General features: G+C 41.0%; 1 protein-coding gene across 8 annotated transcripts in view; it reads right to left on the reverse strand.

Moving 5' to 3' along the window:
• LOC125417140 (solute carrier family 68 member 1-like) overlaps positions 1–22,112 on the reverse strand; it is a 35,699-nt gene that overhangs the window by 11,643 nt on the left and 1,944 nt on the right. For 5 of the 8 annotated variants that reach the window (XM_048460444.3, XM_048460443.3, XM_048460440.3 and 2 more), the window contains 6 exons: positions 20,910–21,029; positions 16,996–17,167; positions 14,267–14,989; positions 5,341–5,495; positions 3,028–3,111; positions 1,081–1,203 (listed from right to left, as the gene is read on the reverse strand). In XM_048460444.3, coding sequence (XP_048316401.2) covers positions 1,081–1,203; positions 3,028–3,111; positions 5,341–5,495; positions 14,267–14,989; positions 16,996–17,145 — 1,235 coding nt within the window. In that variant the 5' untranslated portion in view covers positions 17,146–17,167; positions 20,910–21,029. The remainder of the gene's footprint in view (positions 1–1,080; positions 1,204–3,027; positions 3,112–5,340; positions 5,496–14,266; positions 14,990–16,995; positions 17,168–20,909; positions 21,030–22,112) is intronic. The other 3 variants (XM_085693025.2, XM_048460441.3, XM_048460445.3) reach the window with 2 other exon arrangements.

Consider the following 22,112-nt stretch of genomic DNA (forward strand, 5'->3'; position numbering starts at 1 on the left):
TATATTTTCATGTATTTGAAGATGTTCATAATGAAGTGTTGGAGGGAGAAGTTGTGACAAAACTTAGGAAAATCATAAAATTGACATTAAAAAAAAACCTACTGGAACTAAAAAGTACTATAAAAAGACTGAAAAATACTCTAACTTGCCAAAGTCTTATCTACAAGCAATAATTACAAATGGAATATTACTTATATTAGCGCCCCCAAAATATAAAATACTTAGATAGAAGCCTGAAAAAAAGAAGCAAGATCTACATAGGGATCTACAAAACTCTGACAGAAGACATCACAGAAGAACGAAATGATCCCTGCTCGAAACAGGGAGCCTCAGTCTTGGGATGTGTCAGTTCTTCCCACTTGGATCTGTAGATTCACTCTCCCATGAGTGTTCCCTGACCTTAGGCAGACTGGGGTAGGGACCTCTCCTCCACATAATCTTAGTACCAGTATATTTCTGGTAGGATCCTTTTTACTTCTGTGGTACTGAAGATCAAACCCAGAGCTTTCAGTATGCTAGGTAAGTGCTCTACCGCTCAACTATCCTCCCTAGAGCCCTATGGACACTCCTTATTCGTATTTTATTCCAGTACTGTTTTATCTAGCATATAAGCAAGTCCTCAGAAACAAACAATGAATGAATAGATAACTCAAAATACATAATCACTATATGGCTTTGTGTGAATTATACAAACATATGCAATATATGTGATATCAACAATAATATAAAAGTTATCCCATAGCTCTTTAACATTAATACTTTTTTATCATAGTTCATTTGAGATATATGAGTTAATAGCTAACAATATCCAAAGTCCAAGACAATTTCCTTTTGTTTTGTTTTGCTTTGTTTTGCGAGACAGGGTTTCTCTGTAGCTTTGGAGCCTGTCCTGGAACTAGCTCTTGTAGACCAGGCTGGCCTTGAACTCACAGAGATCCGCCCACCTCTGCCTCCCCAGTGCTGGAATTAAAGGCTTGTGCTACCACCGCCCAGCCCAAGACGATTTCTAATAGCTAATAGGAAAGGGTGAATTTGTTTTCATGACAGCAAGTGGTTTTGCTTTTTTTTTTTTAACACTACCTGCTGCTTGGATCTCCATATCCATACTGGTTTAGCTTTGATAGTACCAACATAGGAGCTAAAGACTGGGCAGGTCTGGTAAACAAAGCACTGATGCTAAAAACCATCAAGGAAAGGGGAGACCTAAAACAGACAAAAATAGCATTGGTCTTAATATAAATCACATTTGTTGCATTTCTTCTTCTTTGAGACAGTATGTCTCACTATGTAGCTCTCTGACTTGTCTAGAATTCACTCAGTAAACCAGGCTAGCCTTGAACTCACAGAGACCCACCTGCTCTGCCTCCCAAGTACTGGGAATAAAGGTGTGCTCCACTGTCCAGCACATCTATTGTATTTCTGTACTCAAGTACGTATGCATATCTATGTGTGAAGGGCCTCTTCACGCATGAAGTTCCCTTTGACTTCAGTAAACAACTATAGAAATAGCTTAGCAATTATAAAATAAATATTAATTCCTTAGTTTAAGGGATAATAGAATTCAACTCCTTTATTGATATTGTTTTGTTGTTTTTATTTGTTTGAAACAGACTATGTAGCCCAGGCTGAACTTCAACTCACCATGTAGCACAGTCGAGTCTTGAACCTGGGGTGATCCTTCTGCAGCAGTCTCCACATTGCTAGGATTACTGGTGTGAGTCACAGCACACAGCTGTTTACTGAGACAAGGTCTTGCTAAATGGCTGGCCTAGAGCTCAAGTGATCATCCTGCCGTTCTTCAGGAAGGTGCCACTGTGCTTATCTGACAGTAGGCAGCCATACGGTACTTATACATGCTGGCATTTGGTAAATGTTGGTGCGTTACAATTCATACGACATAAAACAAATTGAGATTTCCCTTAGGCTCCTAGGCTTTAACCCTGATGTAGTAATGGCTGTGTGAACCTAAGCACTAAAAATTATGATGTTCTTTCAGAAATATGAAAATATTGCCAGGGGCGAGCGGTGTAAAGGATAGAGCACTTGTCTAGCATGTGCAAAGCCCTGAGGTTCAAACCACAGCATTGCAAACCAGGAAAAGAAAAAGCTGCTCAGGATGAATAGGCACGAACATTCCATGATATTCTGCTCCCTTAGTCCTAGTGACAGTCATTAGGATCATCACGCTGGTGTTGTAGAATATTAGTTTCAGATGTGCTACATTTGTTTAGGCTGTGGAACATGTGTTTAATGATGCAAAGATGGGTCGCATTTTTTATGTTGCATTTTTTTTAACTCTGTAAAGCTGTGTTACTTTGCCTGCCTAAAACACCTGACTGGTCTAATAAAGAGCTGAATGGCCAATAGCTAGGCAAGAGAGAGAAATAGACAGGGCTGGCAGGCAGAGAGAATAAGTAGGAGGAGAAATCTAGGGAAGAGCAGGGAGCAAGAAAAGGAGGAGAGGAGGACACTGTGGACCAGCCACCCATCCACACAGCTGGCCATGGAGTAAAGAGGGAAGAAAAATACATAGAATAAAAAAAGGTAAAAAGCTCAGAGGCAAAATGTTGTTAAAGAGAAATGGGATAATTTAAGTTAGAAAAGTTGGCTAGAAGCAAGCCAAGCTAAGACTGGGCATTTATAAGTAAGAATAAGTCTTCATGTATTTATTTGGGAGTTGAGTGGTGGGCCCCCAAAGATTTAAAAAAAAAACTACACTCTAGTATATATTTATAGTGTCAACATAATTAAGCTGTAGAGACTCTGGTAAGTCCTATCTGTGTGACATTTTGTATTTAAGATCTGAATAAATGTCACGCAGTGGTAGCACACACCTTTAATCCCAGCACTTGGGAGGCAGAGGCAGATCTCAGTGAATTTGAGGCCAGTCTGGTCTACCAAGTAGTTCCAGGACAGCCAGGACTGTTACATGGAGAAATTCTGTCTCAAAAAAACAGAAAAGAAAGAAAGAAAGAAAGAAAGAAAGAAAGAAAGAAAGAAAGAAAGAAGAAATATAAATATACTTACTGCCTGTTAAACTTCTGTAAATCTGCATCAACCACGTCAGCCAGTGGCAAGTTAAATAAGCAAAAAGAGGCTTGTACAATCACCCTAGAAAAAAGTTAAAATACTGTATACATAAGAGCATTCTACATTAACAAAACACAGATCCTACTATTAAAACAAAACAAAACAGGGTCTGGGGAGATGACTCAGCAGTTAAGACAATTGACTGCCCTTTAAGAAGACCCAGGTTTGATTCCCAGCACCCATACAGTGGCTCAGAACTATCAGTTCCAGGGTTACACCCTCTTCTGGCCTCTGTGAGCACCAGGTATATACACACATACAAGTGAAACATTCAGATGCATAAAATAATTTTAAAACATTAATCAAAGCTGGGCAAATCATGCAGTCCCAGCACATAGGAGGTTGAAGCAGTGGAATCGACTGTGCAAATCAACTTCAGTTACACAGTGAGTTCAAGGCCAGTCTGGGCTATGTAAGACCCTGTTTCAAACAAACAAAAACTAAAATAGAAGAAGGCACAGGCAAAGCACTTCAAGAGATTGGATAAGCCTAAGAGCAATAAGAAGCTATTTAAGTTGTTCAGAAAATTAACTATGTATGTATGTATGTATGTATGTATGTATTGGTTTTTTGAAACAGTTTCTCAGTAGAGCCTGTCCTGGAACTCACTCTGTAGACCAGGCTGTCCTCGAACTTACAGAGATCCACCTGTCTCTGCCTCCTGAGTGCTGGGATTAAAAGCATGAGCCACCACAGCCCAGTCTAATTTTTTTTTTTTTTTGGTTTTTCGAGACAGGGTTTCTCAGTAGCTTTGGGGCCTGTCCCGGAACTAGCTCTTGTAGACCAGGCTGGCCTCGAACTCACAGAGATCCGCCTGCCTCTGCCTCCCAAGTGCTGGGATTAAAGCCATGTGCCACCACTGCCTGGCTTGTTTTGTTTTGTTTTGTTCTTGGATGCCTGGATTTTTGTCATTGTCTTTTTTTACATTAATTTATGTATTATACGTGTGTAATATGTGTTCATGTAGGTATTGTGAATAAGCATGTTGTATGCACAAAAGTGTCTTCTTCAAACACTCTCCATGTTTGGTTTGTTTGTTTCTCTGTGTTTCTCTGACTATCCTGGAACTCTCTCTGTAGACCAGGCTGGCCTCATACTCACAAAGATCCGCCTCCCTCTGCCTCCCTGAATGCTGGAATTAAACGCATATGCGACTGCCTGATCACTCTCCATCTTTTTTTTCTTTGTTTTTTTTTTTCAAGACAGGGTTTCTCTGTATAGCTTTGGGGCCTGTCCTGGAACTTGCTGTGTGGACCAGAGTGGCCTTGAACTCACAGAGACTCTCCTGCCTCTGCCTACTGAGAGCTGGGATTAAAGTGTGTGCCACTACCACCTGGCTCTCCATCTTTCTTTAAAAAATTATTTATTTGGTTAGTTAGTGTGTATGTGTGTATGTCTGAGTACTTGTATGTGTGCCATGTGTGTATATAGAAGCCCACAGAAGTCAGAAAAGGACATCAAATCCCCTGGAACTGGAGTTACGGACTGTTGTGAGTCACCATGTGGGTGACAGGAACTAAAAAACTGAACCTAGGTCCTCTGCGAGAGCAGTAAACTCTCTTACTGCTGAGCCTCTCTTGCTGAACCTAGGGTTCACTGATTCAGCTAGGTTGACTGGCCAATGTGCTCCAGAGATCTTGTCCCTACTCCATGGTCCATGGCCCGCTCCCAAGTTCTGGGGTGACAGAAACATGCTATTGAGTCTGGATGACTCACACCTCTGAGAAGAACAGTTTACCAACAGAGTCATCTCATAGTCCCTTGTTGGGGCTTTTTGTTTTCGGGGGTGGGAAGTGTTTGCTTGCTTGTTTGTTTAGTTGTTGTGTTTTGTTTATTGGTTAATTGGTTTTATTTTATTTTTTTTTCTTTTGGTTTTATTTTCTTTTTGAGACAGCGTCTTACTTGTAGTCCAGGCTCATCTAGAGTTTATGGCAATTCTCCTGCCTCAGTCTCCAGCACGTCAGATTACAGAGGTGAGCCCCTAGCTATTAAACACAGTTTATATTTGCTACAAATCTACTATATAAAAGGCTTTCAAAACATAAGTTCTTAATATTCAAACAATTTCCCTGGCAGGTAGAGTGCCCCAGCCTACAAATGGGAATTAAACTTCACTCAGATTAAATATGTTAAGCCTGGCGTGGTGGCTCATGTTTACAACTCCAGCTACTCAGATTAAAGATATCTCAATGTTTAGAAGGTTCTGGAAAAGCGTGGCATAATGTTGAAATGGTGCTGGCATTTACTTACATGATAACAGTGAGGTAAACAATCAAACAGTAATAGTATTCCTGTCCCAAAAGTACCATGACAATGGCAGCTGCTCCTTCTAGGTAGAAAGAAATTAAGATAATCTTATAGTAACCATATTTCTTCAGCCAGGACTGACCTAGAAGTACCAGGCACTGCAAGGGAAAGAGATCGACACCATATTAAGAAGGAACCCACCCTACCCAGTAATTCTGCTTACCTGTGATGACAAAACCAGTGTCTCCTTATGAAAGTAAATTGTTCTGAATTACAACATCTGTTATATCACAGCATAGACTGTCTTGACTGGGGAGGTGTTTGTGGGTTTGGTTTGATTTTGAGATGGAGCCTCTCTATGTGGCCCCCTCTGGCCTGGAGTTTACTGTGTGGCCCAGGCTCGCCTTGAACTCTCAGTAATCCTCTTGCCTCAGCCTCCCAAATGCTGGGATTATAGATGAGTCACTACAATCAGTGGTTAATCCATATACACAAAAAAAAATTGAAGGGCTAGGGATGTATCTGGGTACCCAGAAGCACACATGAATCTCTAAGTTCCACCCCCAGCATTGCCAGGAAGGGGAAAAGAAGAGAAAAGAACAACCACAGACATTAATGCTGTATGAATAATAGTACAAAAACTGCAACTGTTTCCATAAAACATACCAGCTTCTCAGAAAGTGAAAGGCCCAACCACAACTAAAGCAAATACAAAGTTTACACGCAGTTGAAGTTAGTTAAAGCCCAGCACTGACTCAAGATAGGTCCTTACTAAGCATCTCCTCGTCCACACCGTGAGGTGACTCTGAAATGCCCCTTATCCTGAAATCGGAAGTCTAGGACACAATATCCAGGAATCCTCCCATGTCTTCTGGTTAAGTGTTATGTATTTGAATCATTCCAACAGGTTCGCACTAGGAACTTAGGGGTTTTTCCTCTCCCCGTTCTGAAGCTGTTCGTTGTTCTAGACTGAAAAGTCTGCTACATGTACACGCTTGTGCATTCACAAAGATCAGAAGACACTCTTTGTTTTCAACATGAAAAGGGCATTGTTTAGCCCAGAGAAGTTTCCACTAACCAAACGTACGTACATTGCAGTAGAAGAGGATTTCGAACAATGTAAGTCGAATACAAATGTCCTTTAATAAACAGAAGGTTTCCCCTCCAGCCCACTCTTTGGCTTACTCCTCTACTTTCAAGGAACAAGAGCTCATTTTCTAGAGATTGAAGACAGTGGCCCCGTGGATGACAAGGTCCAAGGCATTTCTCAGAGGGGATGTACGTAAAGCACCCAGCAGGCTCCAGGATGCTCCTTTGTGCAATTATAAAATCACTCTTGTCCAATTACTGAAATGAAGCTGCTTTGTATCCGTCTCTAATACAGAAATATGCAAGAAATCAGTAGTGCAAGAAATATGACAGAGTGCAAATGTAGTGTTTGAAAATCAGAGCCTTACATCTGAATCCCAGCTTTGCCACTTTTAATTTCCTGTGTGTTCAAAGACAAGTTACTTCACCCAAGAGACATTTTCTAATGTCTAGTTCCTCTCCCCTCTCAACTTTTTACTCTGTTTTATTGCAGTCTACCACAGAGCAATAGCCCTATCATTCCCCTTTCCCTCATTTAGGTTTATAGTCAATGTATAAGACATTCAGTAATTTCTAGCTATTATTCTTGTGTCCAATATGTAGAGAGACATGGGCCAATGATATTATTACAAAAGCTCATAGTAACAGAGAAGAGAAAGACTATGTCTAAAATTAAAGTATTTTACAAGACAGAATTTGGCTTCTGTTTCACATGTACACCTTAGTAGGAAACTTCACACAGCCTGTCCCACCTACGTGTTGGCAAAGTCACCCACAGAAGCCTAAAGCAAACCAGAGCAGGGAAGGCAGTGTTGTGGTCTTGGTCTCTTGTCTGAGCTGTTCTTGTGTGCTAGTAAGAGCCAGCATCCCCCGAGGGTTACCTTTATGCTAAGAGTCATTGGTGTGTCTTCCTTTAGTCAGTCCGCATAGTGACTGCATTAGACAGGTTCCAATTTTATTTTCATTTTGTAAATGATAAGGAGATACAGAGAAACTGAGTAACTTGCTGAGGATCACACAGTTAACAAATAGGGGAGCCAAACATGCTCCCTTGGAAGGATTCCAAACTAATCTGCTTCTCTTAGGAGAGAAGGAACAGCTACTGGAGAGAAAGATCACTTGGCATCCTTAGCTACACCACCATGCACACACCTGATTTCAGAAGTTAAGCTGGGTTGGGCCTGGTCAGGACTTGGATGGTAGGAAGACTACTCGCATTTTTTTTTTGTTTGTTGTTGTTTTTTTTTTTTTAGATTAATTCTCAATCTATAACCCAGGCTGGCCTGGAATTCATGCAATCCTCCTGCCTCAGCCTCATGAGTAATTACATAAGCCACAAAACCTGGATTGTTCCTTCTTTTCTCCTTCATTTATTCAACCTTTTGAAATGAATGTCACTGAGCAGTCAGCTCAGAAAGGCAAACACAATGTCACCTCATGACTGTGCCCAATGATTTAAAGGGGTTAAAGTCATTTAGCTGAACAATGACAATTCTCATGAGCTGTCATTTTTAATATTGTATTTTATGCAAGTATCATTTACCTAGAAATGAAGAATACATTAAAGCAGCTTTGTATTTCAATGTTCTTGTGAGGGCTTAAGGAAGAGGGCCATTGAAATCTTTTGGACATATTTCTTTTAACATCTAACAGCTAGGATAAGACTAAGAAAACTATCTACTAGCTGAATATATAGCGTAGTGGTAGAGCACTTGACAATGCAAGGCCCAGGTTCAATCCACAGTACTATGAGAGACAGAAAGAGTCATTTATTGAACATATATTTGACAAAGAACATATATCAAGAACATACAAAGAATTCTGCAACTCAATAATATGAAAATTAAATAATACACCAATTAAAATTTTGACAAAGTAGTTGCCAAGGTATGGTAGCTCACACTTGTAATTTCAGAACTCTATAAGCTGAGGCAGGAGGATTGCCACAAGCCTAAGGGTAGTCTGGACTACATAGAAAGTTCAGGACTGATCAGGACTATCGTGTGAGACTCAAAAAAAATAAAATAAAATAAAAAACAAACAAAAATTTGAAAAGTAAGCACTTGAGAAGACGCTCAACATCATTATCAATCACACAGAAAATTAAAAAATATAATATGCCATAGCATGTCTTCTAGCATAGTTAAAGTGAAAAATATTTCATTATATGAAGTGTCAGTGAGAATACCAAGCGACCAGGACATTTGCACACTACTGACATAATATAAAAGGTGGAAGAATGAGTAAAGTGCCTGGTTACACAAGCACGAGGACCTGAATTTAGATCCCCTGCACCCACATAAAAACCCAACATGGAAGTGAGTATCAGAAACCCCAGCACTGGGCATAGGTAAAAAGAGACAGATCTTGGAGGCTCGCTGGCCACTCAGTCTGGCTAAAATGGCAAACTCTAGTTGGGTAAGAAACCTCCTCACCTCAAAATATAAAGGGAGGAGCAACAGAGGGAAATACCTGAAGTCAGACTCTAGACTCCATGCACACTTAGACACACACACACACACACACACACACACACACACACACACACACGAAATGTAAGATGGTACAACCACTGTGGAAAACCTTTTGGCAGTATCTTTGTAAAATAAGCATATGCTTAAAATGGAGAGGTGGGGGGGAAGAGGAGGAGAAAGCAAAGGTTTGCAGACCCATGCACATCTGGTCCAACCCTATGTTCCAGGAGCGTAGCAGTCACAAGAGACAGTAAAAAGGTTAAGAACTGGTCATAATGGTACATGCTTAAAAACCTAGCACTCAGGGCCAACTATTCTACCCACAGGTATTTAAAAAAAAGAAAGAAAAGCTTATGTCCACACCAAATATCTAAACTATACATTTTGATATGTGTATGCACCAGGAAATTGCCACCACAGTTTAGGTAGTTAATTTTCCTATGGAGGAGCAGGATTCAAATGAGAGTATTTATTATGAAAATAGTAAGCAAAAGTAAAACAATAATTTTCAGACAGCAGATCTCCACAATATGCTGTAGTGCATACAAATGTACACTATAAATAAATAATTTTTAATTTAAAGAGGTTTCTTTGTTTGTTGGTTGGCTTTGTTTTTGTTTTCAAGATAGGGTTTCTCTGTGTAGTCCTGGCTGTCCTGGAACTCACTATGTAAACCACGTTGGCCTTAAATTCACAGAGATTCATCTGCCTCTGCTTCCCAAGAGCCTGGATTAAAGGTGTGTGTCACCACCCCACCTAAAGAGTTTTTTAAAGTGTATGTAGGGAAAAGGTTACGCCTTGCCCCGAAGCTCGGCAATCTCTGTCCCCGTCAGATTTCAACTGCCTAGTGCTCTCTATCCAGGATATAGATAAAAACTAAGGGGAAGCTAAAGTATAATGGGAATTACCAAAATAAAATCACTTCATTGTGTTTAGCAAAGCTATGTACTTTACTCATTGAAGCCCTTTAGGTCCTCACTAAATAAACATCTATGTAAACACTTAGAAAGAAATTTAACTAAAACTTAGGAGTTGAAAAACCTGGGCTGGAAACAGTGTCATTAAACGCACACACACACACATACACACACACACAAATAAATATATTTAAATGGAAGAGGAGACTACAAAACAGTGTTAAATCTTTAAAAATCTAGCTGGGGGACTGGAGAGCTGTCTCAGAGGGCAAGAGCACTTGCTGCTCTTGCAGAGGACCCGAGTTTGGGTCCTAACACGTGTTGGTTCATAATCATCTGTAACTCCAGTTACAAGTGATCTGATACCGTCTTCTGGCCTCCACAAGCATTAGACATGCATGTGATATACATATACACATGCAGGCAAAAATTCATAGATGCAAAAATAATTCTTTAAAAAAAATCATCTGGGCTGGCAAAATGGCGCAGTGGTTAGGAGCACTGACTGCTCTTCCAGAGGACCCGGGTTCAATTCCCAGCACCCACATGGCAGCTTGCAGCTGTCTGTAACTTCAGTTCCAGAGACTCTGACATCGTTATACCAATGCACATGAAATAAAGTTAAATAAAGTTTTAAAAAAAAATCCATCCATTCAGCATATGCCCAAAAGATTGAACTTCCTATCCCACAGTTTGCTCAGCCATGTCCATTGCCATTGTATTCACAATAGCTAAGAAATGGAAACAACCTCAATGTCCTCAAACTAAGGAGGAACATATATACTATGGAATATTATTCAGCAATAAAGAAAAAAGAAAATTATGAAATTTGCAGATAAATGGATGGAACTAGAAATCATATCGAGTGAGGTAACCCAGTCCCAGAAAAACAAACATGACATGTTCTGTCTCATCTGAGGTTCCTAGCTCCAAGTCTTCAGATGTGCATATGTAACCTGAAGTAACTAAAGAAACCAAGAAAGCAGAAGGGGTCATGAAGTGGGGTATGAGCAACAGAAAAGGAGTAACAGGGTACAAAGGGGGAACTTACGGGGGGGAAATGGGGAAAGGAGGGGCTTCAATTAGGGAAGGGAAAGGAGATGAATACAGAAGAGGGAGGAGGGCGAAGTAACAGGATTCCTGAAGAAGCCAAAAGACATCATATTATCTATACAAAATTACAAATAATACTGCAAAGACAGAGACAGGAGGACTGTGTTTCATCCCAGCTAATGTCTGTATAGAAATGGGCAGATCAACCCTACAATGCATATAGATGTTCAAGGGACCAGAGTAACTGAAACAATTTTGATTCACCCTTTCCATGCCATCAAGAAATTGGGAAAATATAAACAATCTATCTGATAACAGATTATACCTAAAATTTTTAAAAATTGCCAATATAACTCAGTAATAAAAATAGAAGAGCTGGATGTGGGGTACATGTGTTAATCCTGCACTTGGGACGCAGAGCAAGATGATCCTGAGCTTGAAGTCAGTCTGGGCAATATACCAAGACTCCAACTCTGCTTCCCAAGTGATGGGATTAAAGGTGTGCGCTACCAACCACCCAGCCAGGGTAGCCTTTCTATCTCTAGATATTTACCAAAAGAAGTGAAAAGAGATATTCATAGCCGAGTGGTGGTGGCACACTCCTTTAATACCAGCATTTGGGAGGCAGAAATAGGCAGATCTCTGTGAGTTCGAGGCCAGCCTGGTCTACAAGAGCTAGTTCCAGGACAGGTTCCAAAGCTACAGAGAAACCCTGTCTCAAAAAAAAAAAAAAGAAAGAAAGAAAGAAAGAAAGAAAGAAAGAAAGAAAGAAAGAAAAAAGAAAAAGAACAGCGCACAGAGCAGAACTCATATGCATATACCCAGGCCTGCTGCTGTCTCTTGCCTTGCAATGATCTGCATGACTGTAAGATTCTACTAGCAAGAGCATTACAAAATAGAGCTCCTCTTCAACCTTGAATCTTGAGCAAAATAAACCTTTCCTTCTTCTCTATTCAGGGCTGGGGATGGGCCCACAGCCTTCCATACGCTAGGCAAGTACACTATCACAGAGCTGTATCCTCAGGTATCCTCAGTCCTAAAATCTCTTTTCTTGAAATATATCTGCTGCACTGTTGACAAATGGAAAAAAAAAACAAAAACTGGCTGGGCCAGTAGTCTGTACCTATAATCCCAGTTCTTGGGAGTCAGGAGAATTGTAGTGAGTTCAAAGCCAGCCTGGATATTGATGTCATACACCTCTGGGTGTACCTTGGGGCCTGAGAGAAGACTCATCCTAACTGTGGTCAGCAATGAGACCATGGGCTGAACACCTAACTAGAACAAAACAGGGAAAGAGGAAAGCCAACAGAGCACAGCCATCCCCTCCATCTGCATCCCATCCAGGGAGGTAAAAATCAGCCTCCACCCCCTGCTTCCACTACCGGGCAGTGATTTACTTGGCCCAAGTACATGTGGTCAGGCAAATACAGCCTGAACCCTCTGAAACTATAAAAGAAAATTGACATTGTTTATGTCAGACATTCTGTCATGGTACTAAGAAAAATATGCAGAATAAGCTATGCAGAATAGCTTATTCCTTTTATTTATTTATTTATTATGTATACAGTATTCTGAGGGCTCCAGACCTCATTACAGATGGTGGTGAGCCACCATGTGGTCGCCAGGAATTGAACTCAGGACCTTTGGAAGAGCAGGCAATGCTCTTGTTATTAAAAGTTGTTAATGCTCTTAACAACTGAGCCATCTCTCCAGCCCTAGCTTATTCCTTAATCCTGGAAGAGTCTAAGTACCAGGTTTTACCTATTATTTAATTGCAAAATTAGAAGACATCTGTATCATAGGCTAGGTTAAGTCATAGATTTAGAAGACACGATTAGCTTAAGGTAGCAATATGTCAGCACTGCAAATAGTTAGCAAGGAACACGCCATCATACATAAGGGTCATGATCATGGAATTTTAATACCACTCTGAGGTTCCAGAACTCAGACTTTTAGAAAAGTATTCTGAAACCCTGCTCCATGAATTCTTGGTCAAATTGACTCTTGTCGGGGTTTTTCTGTTTTGTTTGTTTTAATCAGAGTCAGCGTTTACTAAGAAGAGATGGGGAAGGTATAAAGAAAAGGATAGCACAGCTGTGGGCCTCTCAAAAGAGTCACACTTAAGTGCCTTTTCTGTTGTTGCTGTGTACTTTGTTTTGCTTTATTTTGTTTTGGGTTTTGGTCTTTCTTTGTAGCCAAGGCTAGCCTCAAACATGTAACAGTCCCCCTAATTTAGCCTCCTTAAGTACTAGGATTCCAGGCATAAGCCATCATGCCCAGCTACAGAGAAGAGTTCTAATAATAGCTATCTATAGATGGTTTTGATGGTTTCTGTAGTTATATGATAAAGGGGTTAAAGGTTAAGCATGCTGGGTGTGTCAGCTCATACCTGTAATCCTAGGACTTTACCAAGGCCAAAGTAGGACTGTCATGAGTTTTATTTAGGCCAGCCCAGGCTACAGAGTGATAATGTCTTTTTTTAAAAGAAAGAAAGAAAAAGAAGTGCAAACTGTTTTAGTGTGTTTACTAGATGAGATTATAGGGTAGTTATTGAGAGGATGGTAGAAAAGAAACACAGGTCAAAGGTTAAAGGAATCCTCAAGCTACATGGGTCATAAGGAAATCTAGGCCTAAACTCTTGACTCCAGGTGTGATTCATAATCTTGTTTATAGGATCATTGATTCTCAGCCAGCAGAATTTCCCATGTCTTGATTTTCCATATCACTTTCCTGCCCCTTCTAAGATTTCTTCCATGAAGACAAAATTTTAAATGCCTGAACAAAGCAAAAGCACACACTCACTGGGAGCCATTCACTTCTTCCAAAGCTTTGCTGATGCTTAGATTCAAAGCCAAATGTTTGAAATACTGGGCCATAGAGATGACTTGGCACAAAGCTGAACCACCTGAGTTCAGTCCCTGGCACCCACAAGCTGTAAAGAGAGAAACCACTTCTCCAAGCTGTCTTCTGACCTCCACAGACCACCCTAACACACAAATATACACATGCACACAATCATCTAGGCTTGGTGACTCTCTAAGTTCAAAGCTAGTTTGGTCTACTTAGAAAGTTCCAGGCCAGCTAGGACTATACACTGAGACCCTGTCTCAAAACAAACACATATATCCACACAATAGACAGATAAACATAATTTTAAAAGTAGTGGTGTTTTATTTTAATCATGCTGCTTGGCCCTCACTATGCTTGGCCCTTGCTTGCTTTTTATTTGCTTTCCCATCTTTCTATGGGATCCTGTACAGCATCTTATTTAGAGTTTGTTAGTAAGTATGTGTCAGTTGGAAACACTACTTATTTAGTCAAATTTTTCCTCTCCTCAGACAACTGATTGTTAATCTTTAGTCCCACTAGGTAGACACGTGGAGAATATTCACGTACCTGAGGGCAGATGAAGCCAGCCCCGTACATGATGCTCCTTGTGGAAGAAGAGAAAATCTCCAAGGGAATGAGGTTATCTGCAAAGATCATCATGAAGTTACTGAAGAAGGTCAAGTGAAAGACTTGAAAGAAATTCATGATGAGGAAAAGGTGGAAGTTCCTCTGGGACAAGATTTGTCTCATCAGTGAGATGGTGGAGGTCCACAGGAGTTCCTGCTCACTCTCTGCGAGGGAGGTTTCCTCTGGGTTTCTTTTATGTTCAAGAGGTCTCATATGGAGCAAGCCACTGTAAAGGCTGGTAACTGCCAGGAAGGCAGTGATGACAGCAACGACCTGAAAACTGGGCAGGATTTCCATGTTGTGAGAGATGAGGCCGCAGAAGAGGACGCTGGTGGAGCCCAGCAGGGATGCTACCTGGTTAATTTTCATCAACTGCAGCCTGCTTTCGTGCCTGGGGAAAGTCTCTGCAAACAAGCGGTACTGGGCTTGCTGCACCCAGGCAAGGGTGCTGTCAAAGGTGCACAGGGAGACCACCAAATGAAGTCCATTAAGCCAGTCACCATCTTGATAGTGCTTCCAAGGGAACCAAGGGAGAAGGAAGGTCACTACATGCAAAAAGGCTCCAAACAGGGAACAGTGGTAACTTAGACAGCAATCATACTGAGAGTTCATCCGAAAGTACCCACTTAGGTCATTCAGAATATTACAGATCATTAAAATTACCTAAGGAGAAAAAAACACACATAGGATTATTTTGTACAGTTGTTAGTAGTGAAGACTACTACATTCAAGAGGAGAAGGACTCCTAAGGCTGGTGGCAGGGGCCTGTAATTTCAGCACATGGGAGGCTGAAGAAGGAGGATCATTGAGTCAGACCTGCCTACATTGCACGGTGACTCAGAGAGCAGAAGGAAGCGAGGGAAGAAGAGGGGGGGCAGGAAACAAGAAGGACTAAATCCTGATTCTTTTGATTGTTTTTACTAATGAGAAGTGTCTAAAGCTGAAAAGTCTCCGTTTTGGAAACGGTCGTTGGCATCAAGGATAGTGGCAGTATGCCACTCAAAAGCCCACGCATTCGGGTATAGTACAAGTGGTGACATGTATTATTTTATCAAATCCCTTTTTTAAAAAAATCATAACCATCATAACCTTCTGAGATAGGCATTGTTATTCCTCCCATCTAATTACAAAATGAGATGCTTTGGACAGAGAAGATAAGCATTTCATCTAGCTAACTGAATAGAGCAACATTGGAACCAAAGCAGTGAACACGGAGAATGTCTTCCACTGTGGCACACAGGGCCATATTTCCTCATGAAATTCAGGCCCTTCTTCTTGTTAAAATTTTTTTTATCTATTTATTTTATTTTATGTCTATGAATGTTTTGTCTACATGTATGTATGTGTACCATGTGCTTGTTTAGTACCCATGGAGGCCAGAAGAGGGCATCAGATCCCTTGGAATTGGAGTCACAGATAGATGTGAGCCACCGTGTGGATGCTGGGAACTGAACCCAGGTTTTCTTTTTTTTTTAATATTTATTTATTTATTATGTATACAATATTCTGTCTGCGTGTATGTCTGCAGGCCAGAAGAGGGCACCAGACCTCACCACAGACGGTTGTGAGCCACCACGTGGTTGCCGGGAATTGAACTCAGGACCCCTGGAAGAGCAGGCAATGCTCTTAACCACTGAGCCATCTCTCCAGCCCTGAACCCAGGTTTTCTAGAGGAGCAAAAAGTGTTCTAAAAGTCAATGAGCCTTTTCTCTACTCTTCCAAGACATCATTTTGCATATCTACATTTAAAAAGTTAAGATAACAATAATAACAAATCAATTCAAAATCAGCATACTAAATATGTAGTTCTGTAATAAGCAGCATTATAAAGCACAAGGGAAATGTAAAAACGTTATATCTATTCATTCAGTTCATGTATGATAAGTTATAATACAATTTGTCGATATCATCAAGCTTTTCAAGGTAAAGCTTGCTATACTAGGTAGTTTTGCTGTGTTAGGTAATTTTATGTTAACTTGGTACAAGTTGGGGTCATCTGAGAGGAGGAAACCTCAATTGGGAAAATGCCCTCATAAGACTGGGCTGCAGGCAAGACTCTGGGGCATTTTTAAATTAGAATTGATGTGGAAGGGCCATGTCCCTGTTGGTAGGGATACCCCTGAGCAAGTGGTCCTATAAGAAGGCAGGCTGAGGAAGCCATGGGAGCAAGCCAGTTAGTGGCACTCCTCTATAGCCTCTGTATCAGCTCCTGTTCCAGGCTCCTGCCTGTTCGAGTTCCTGCTCTGACTTCCTTCAGCGATGTACTATGATGTGGAAGTGTAAGACAAACCCTTTCTTCCCCAACTTGCTTTTGGTCATGGTGTTTTATCACAGCAATAGAAACCACGACTAAGACAGCATCTCCTCCTTCCCTCTCTCCTCTTCCAACCCATTCCCCTTGCTTTCTTTCTCTTTTCCCTCCCTCTCTTTCTTTTTGAGATAGGATCCCTCTATACAGCCTGACCCAGCCTTGAATTCTCAACAGTCTTACTGCCTCAGTTTCTTAAGTACCAGGATTACAGGTTTGCATACCCTAGCACACACATTTTTCTTGATAACTCTTGCAGGTATGTGCAGAATCCACTCTTAGGTTAAAAAAAAAACAGTAGGATACCTCTATAAGGAAGGAAATTCTTTCCTACATTTAAGGAATAAAAATTGCATCCCACCTGGGACTGATAGAAGGCGAACTCTGAAATTTTGTACAGTTCCAAGAAAAGTTTCACACAGTAGAAACGGAAAAAAGAACTTAACATTTCAGTTCCTAGTGTAATCAGAGAGTATGCCCAGGCTGTGGAATTGATATTCCAAAGTGTCATTTTCCATGCAGAGTTTTCCTCCCTGTTTAAAAAAAAAAAAAAAGAGGTTAGAATTTAGAATTCATTATTTACATACAGTAGTTGATAGGCAATAAAATTCCATTAACGTTGGTAATTTTAGTTAAAATTCAAAAATACTTGCTGTAAATATCACCAGATTTCTTTATTTTATTTTTACTCAACATTTTGAGATGTTGCATGAGCCCCAATTTGCATAAATTACAACTCTAGTTATATTTGTGTGTGTGTGTGTGTGTGTGTGTGTGTGTGTGTGTGCAGAGACCATATGTCAACATCAAGTATCTTCTGCTATTGCTTTTCACTTTATTTTTCTTAGCCAAAGTCTTTCACTGAACCAGGAGCTCACCTACTCAAGCAAGGCTAGTGACTAGAAAAGACCCAGGGATCGGATCCTCCTGTCTCTGCATCCCCAGAGCTAGGATCACAGGCATGCATGCGCCGCCACACCTGACTCTTGTTTTCACGTGGACGCTAAGGCTCGACCTCAGCTCCTCATGCTTGCACAGCTGGCACTTTAACAACCGAGCCATCTCCCCAGTCTCTACTTACACTTTCATGTGTCTTCGAGATTATAAAGTTTGATTTAGGCAAGGATTTAGACATGCTTAGCTGGTGGTCAAAGAGATATATTTCTGCATCAACCTCCCTAGTTGAAAAGGAGGAACAGAAAATGAATAGGGAGATGACAGCCTTTTGCTGGAATCAGAGGAGGGATAGCAGGCCCTTATCTGTGATAAGTTGCTCATTCCCCAGCACACACTTGTAGTGCAATCATTGTGTGACGTTCTCTTGATGGACTATGTAGCTTTGTGTTGTGGGATATTTGTACGTTGTGCAGATGTATTACTGTGACTGGTGTAATGAAAAGCTGAACGGCCAATAGCTAGGCAGGAGAGATAGGCCTGACCCCCAGACAGAAACTGAGGAGAGAAAGAAAGGCAGACTCACCAGTCAGACATGGAGGAAGCACAGAGTAAAGGTAATCAAGCCTTGTAAAAGAATGTAGTTTAAAAGATATGGGCTAATTTAAGTTATAAGAACTAGTTAGGGACAAGCCTAAGTAAGGCCGAGCTTTCATAATTAATAAGCTTCCGTGTCATTATTTGTGAGCTGGCGGCCCAAAGAAAAATCTGTCTAAGGCTTTGATCCAAAACCATACCTAAAAGGAACCAGAAATAACATATTCTAATCTGGGTGGTGGTGGTACACGCCTTTAATTCCAGCATTTGGGAGGCTGAGGCAGGCGGATTCTCTGAGTTCAAGGTTAGCCTGGTGTACAAAGTGAATTCAAGGACAGCCAGGACTGTTACACAGAGAAACCCTGTCTCAAAAAGAAAAAAAATGAAAGAAATAACCTATTCTTGTTCTAATTTAGATGCCCCTCTTAAATATAGCCTATCATCTTATCTTTTGATCTATATAACTGGAAAATTGGGAAATTTAGCTTGTTTTTGTTTTGTTTTCCTGACAAGGTCTCATTAGCTCACAGGCTGACCTCAGACATGCGGTATAGCAGAGGCTGGCCCAGAACTGCCTCCGCCTTCCAGGTGCTAGAGTAACAGGTTTGTACCACCAAGCCCAGATTGTGTGGCACGGGGGATCAAGTCCAGGGTCTCATGTATGCTAAGCAAGCGTAGGACCAACTAAGCTACATCTCCAGCCCAGATTAACTTTTTAAAACTTGATTTATTGATTATATATTTAAGATAATGTAGCTCAGGCTGGCTTGGAACTGTAAATCTTCCTGCCTCATCTTCCTGCATGCTAGAGTTAGAGGGATGTCCTATTGCATCCCACTGAGCTTCATTATCCTTGGTTTACTAGGCAATTTTACCAGCTCTCTCTAGACTTACTGACCTGGGGAAGAGATGGATTTCCACATAACATGAGAATGTGACTGGATTGAATAGTCTTTGGGCTTCTATTTTAACCGTAGAGGATCAGGAACAACAGTAGACAACTCGGTCTATAGTGCCCAATTTGTTAGAAGACAAAAGACCAATTTGGAAGGGAACTGGCATCACAGATGATGAAATTATTGGTGTTCCCCCACACACAAACACAGAGAAAACCAAAACTGATAAAACAAAAGTTGGGCATGGTGGTACAGTGGAGGGCTGAGGTAGGAGGCTCAAAGAAGTGAATATAAGACCAGCCTAGGTTCTGTAAAAAAAATTTGTGTCAATCGGCCCCTTCAATGATTGTTTTCCAATCTTTACATTCTGGTAGGCCTAGACCCAAGAAGAAGTTTGATTATATGCACCATTGAGCTTCAGAGTTACCAAATAGGGTTATTAAACTGGGCATGCTAGTGCATACCTGTGATCCTAGCACTCTGGCGCTGAGGAAGGAAGACCTTGAGCTTAGAGCCAGCCTGGGCTAAACCTTGAGGCCCTGTCTCACAGATAGAAACTAACAAAAAGCACTACTAAATCCATATGAAACACTCTCAGTTGATTAATAAAGAATGCTTTGCTCAGCCTGCAGCTCAATGGAAGAGCTCCTGGATAACATGAGGATGATCCTGGGTATAATCTCCAGTACTGCAATGACAGCAATAACAATGTTTATCAGCGTGTATTTGGGGGTTTTGTTTGTTTGGTTGGTTGGTTTGGTTTGGTTTTTGTATTTTCGAGACTGGGTTTCCCTGTGTAGCCCTGGCCATCCTGGAACTCACTCTGTAGACCAGGCTGGCCTTGAATCTGGAGATCTGCTTGCCTCTGCCTTCCAACTGCTGGGATTAAAGACTTGTGCCACCAACTCCTGGTTGTGTGTTTTTGTTTTTAATTATGGGGGTGGGTGGGGCTGGTATGTGCCTATGAGCGTAGGTGCCTGTGGAGGACTTAGCTGGCAGATCAACCAGAGTGGCAGTTAGCCAATGAGTCATCCCTCCAGCCCCACGTAATTGTATCTTTTAAATACACTAAGTTCTTCCTTAATGATAAAATACACAAATATGTTTTTCATTTCACCATTATGCAGTTCTCGAGGCTCAAGGAGTCCAAGTACTACAGTATCACGAGGTCAGCCAACATTTTTGGCTTTAAAAGGTAATTCTCAAACTAGAAAATCTGGAAGAACTGGTGAAGGCTTCACCCTAGGGATTTACTTTTGGTGTATGCTCCACTGAAAACGGAGGCTAGAGGTCACCTTGTTACTTAGTCAAAAAAAAAGGGTAGAACCCAAAGCCAAGAGACAAATTTAGCTCACGGAAATATAAGCATTTTTTTTTTTATTTCAGGCTCTCTAGCACAAGCACTCTGTGCCTTTCTGAACTGTTCTATCATTAAGCCAGAAGGGAGACATTCACAGACCTCAACTTTTGCAAAGTACCATAAGCTCCCCAAGTTCAAAAGAACTTTTTTATGATTTATTTATCTTTATTTTATGTGCATTGGTGTCAAGGTGTCAGATCCCCTGGAACTGGATTTTCAGACAGTTGTGAGCTGCCATGTGGGTGCTGAAAACTGAACCCGGGTCCTCTGGAAGAGCAGTCAGTGCTCTTAACCACTGAGCCATTTCTCCAGTCCCTCAAAAGAACTTTTTAAAGAACATCCAACCTGTCTGAAGTGAAGAATACAAAGTTTTAATAGCAGTATAGAAAAACTCTGAACTCTTTACTTATAAATATTGAGGAAAAACATCATCTTTAATTCACACACACACAACTCATATCAATATTTCCCTTTCAATTATGTCTAGTCATGCTTTATTTCAGTATCAAGCTGGAAATCACTTCTCACCTTTTAAAAGCTGCTCTTACCGTCTAACACTCCCTTAATGTGATTTTACTATACGATGCTTCATCTTTACAGCCAAGACCAGGATTCCAGAAGCCAGCTTGCCTTTACTACAAAGTGCTTCTACAGAAGAGAATAAAAGCATCAGGGTGCAGTCAGAAGGTTGAACGAGCACACTGTACACTGGCAAATTATTAAGTAAACTCCGAAACCCTCTGTTTAGCATCAACTTGCATAGTTATTCACTAACCCTCTTGTAGGCCAAGAGTTATAACTGCAGATGCTATTTATGATTGCCTGTGGAAACCCTTGTAAGACAGAATTTTTAGCTCCAAGAGCTTTTCTCAATACACTTTTTGTTCAGGATTTTGCAGAACACACACAAAGGTGGTCTCTGAGAACAACACCCCTAAAAGTGAACCCACAGACCCACCCCAAAATAAAGTCCATAGGGTTTGTTCCTTCTTTTTTTTTTGGTTTTTCCGTGACAGGGTTTCTCTCTGTGGCTTTGGAACCTGTCCTGAACTAGCTCTTGCAGACCAGTCTGGCCTTGAACTCACAGAAATCTGCCTGCCTCTGCCTTCTGAGTGCTGGGATTAAAGGTGTGCACTACCACCGCCCGGCTGTTCCTTATTTCTTCTAAAAATTGTTAAAGGGGGGGGGTAAAAAATACACCCCCAAATTTGGAAATAGTATGGATTTGTCTTGGAGAAAACAGCCACTCCATAGTCTTCAGATCAGTGACTGAGGTCATATGCATTACTCCAGGCCTTCAACTTCCACAGATCTGCAAGCCCTAAATTGGATTTTTTTCTTTCTACAGGGTTCTGTCTGATTATAATAATTGGTTCTAGATTGTCTCATTTTGTGTCTGGACTGATATACTGACATTTCTGGAAGCAAAGGCTTTACAGGAGACCTAGTTTTCTGGTTTAAAAACATAGCAACGAAAAGCTGACCAGTGAGATCTTGCCTTTTAGTGTGCTTGTATTTAGAAGGGACTTGTGAGTCTACCATTTCTGTTAATATTACTACTTGCTTAAGATTATGCTATTTACTTAGTGTGTTAGGGACATGTGTGTGTCACAATACTCGTGTGGAGGTCAGAAGACAACTTGTAGGAGTCAGTTCTTGCCTTGCACTGTGTGGGCTCTTGGTATCAAACTCAGCTTGTCAGGCAAGGAAGCAGGCACCTTTACCCACTGA

The sequence above is a fragment of the Myodes glareolus genome, chromosome 7, assembly GCF_982192425.1.
Source record: "Myodes glareolus chromosome 7, mMyoGla1.1, whole genome shotgun sequence".
NCBI classification, from domain to species: Eukaryota; Metazoa; Chordata; class Mammalia; order Rodentia; family Cricetidae; genus Myodes; species Myodes glareolus.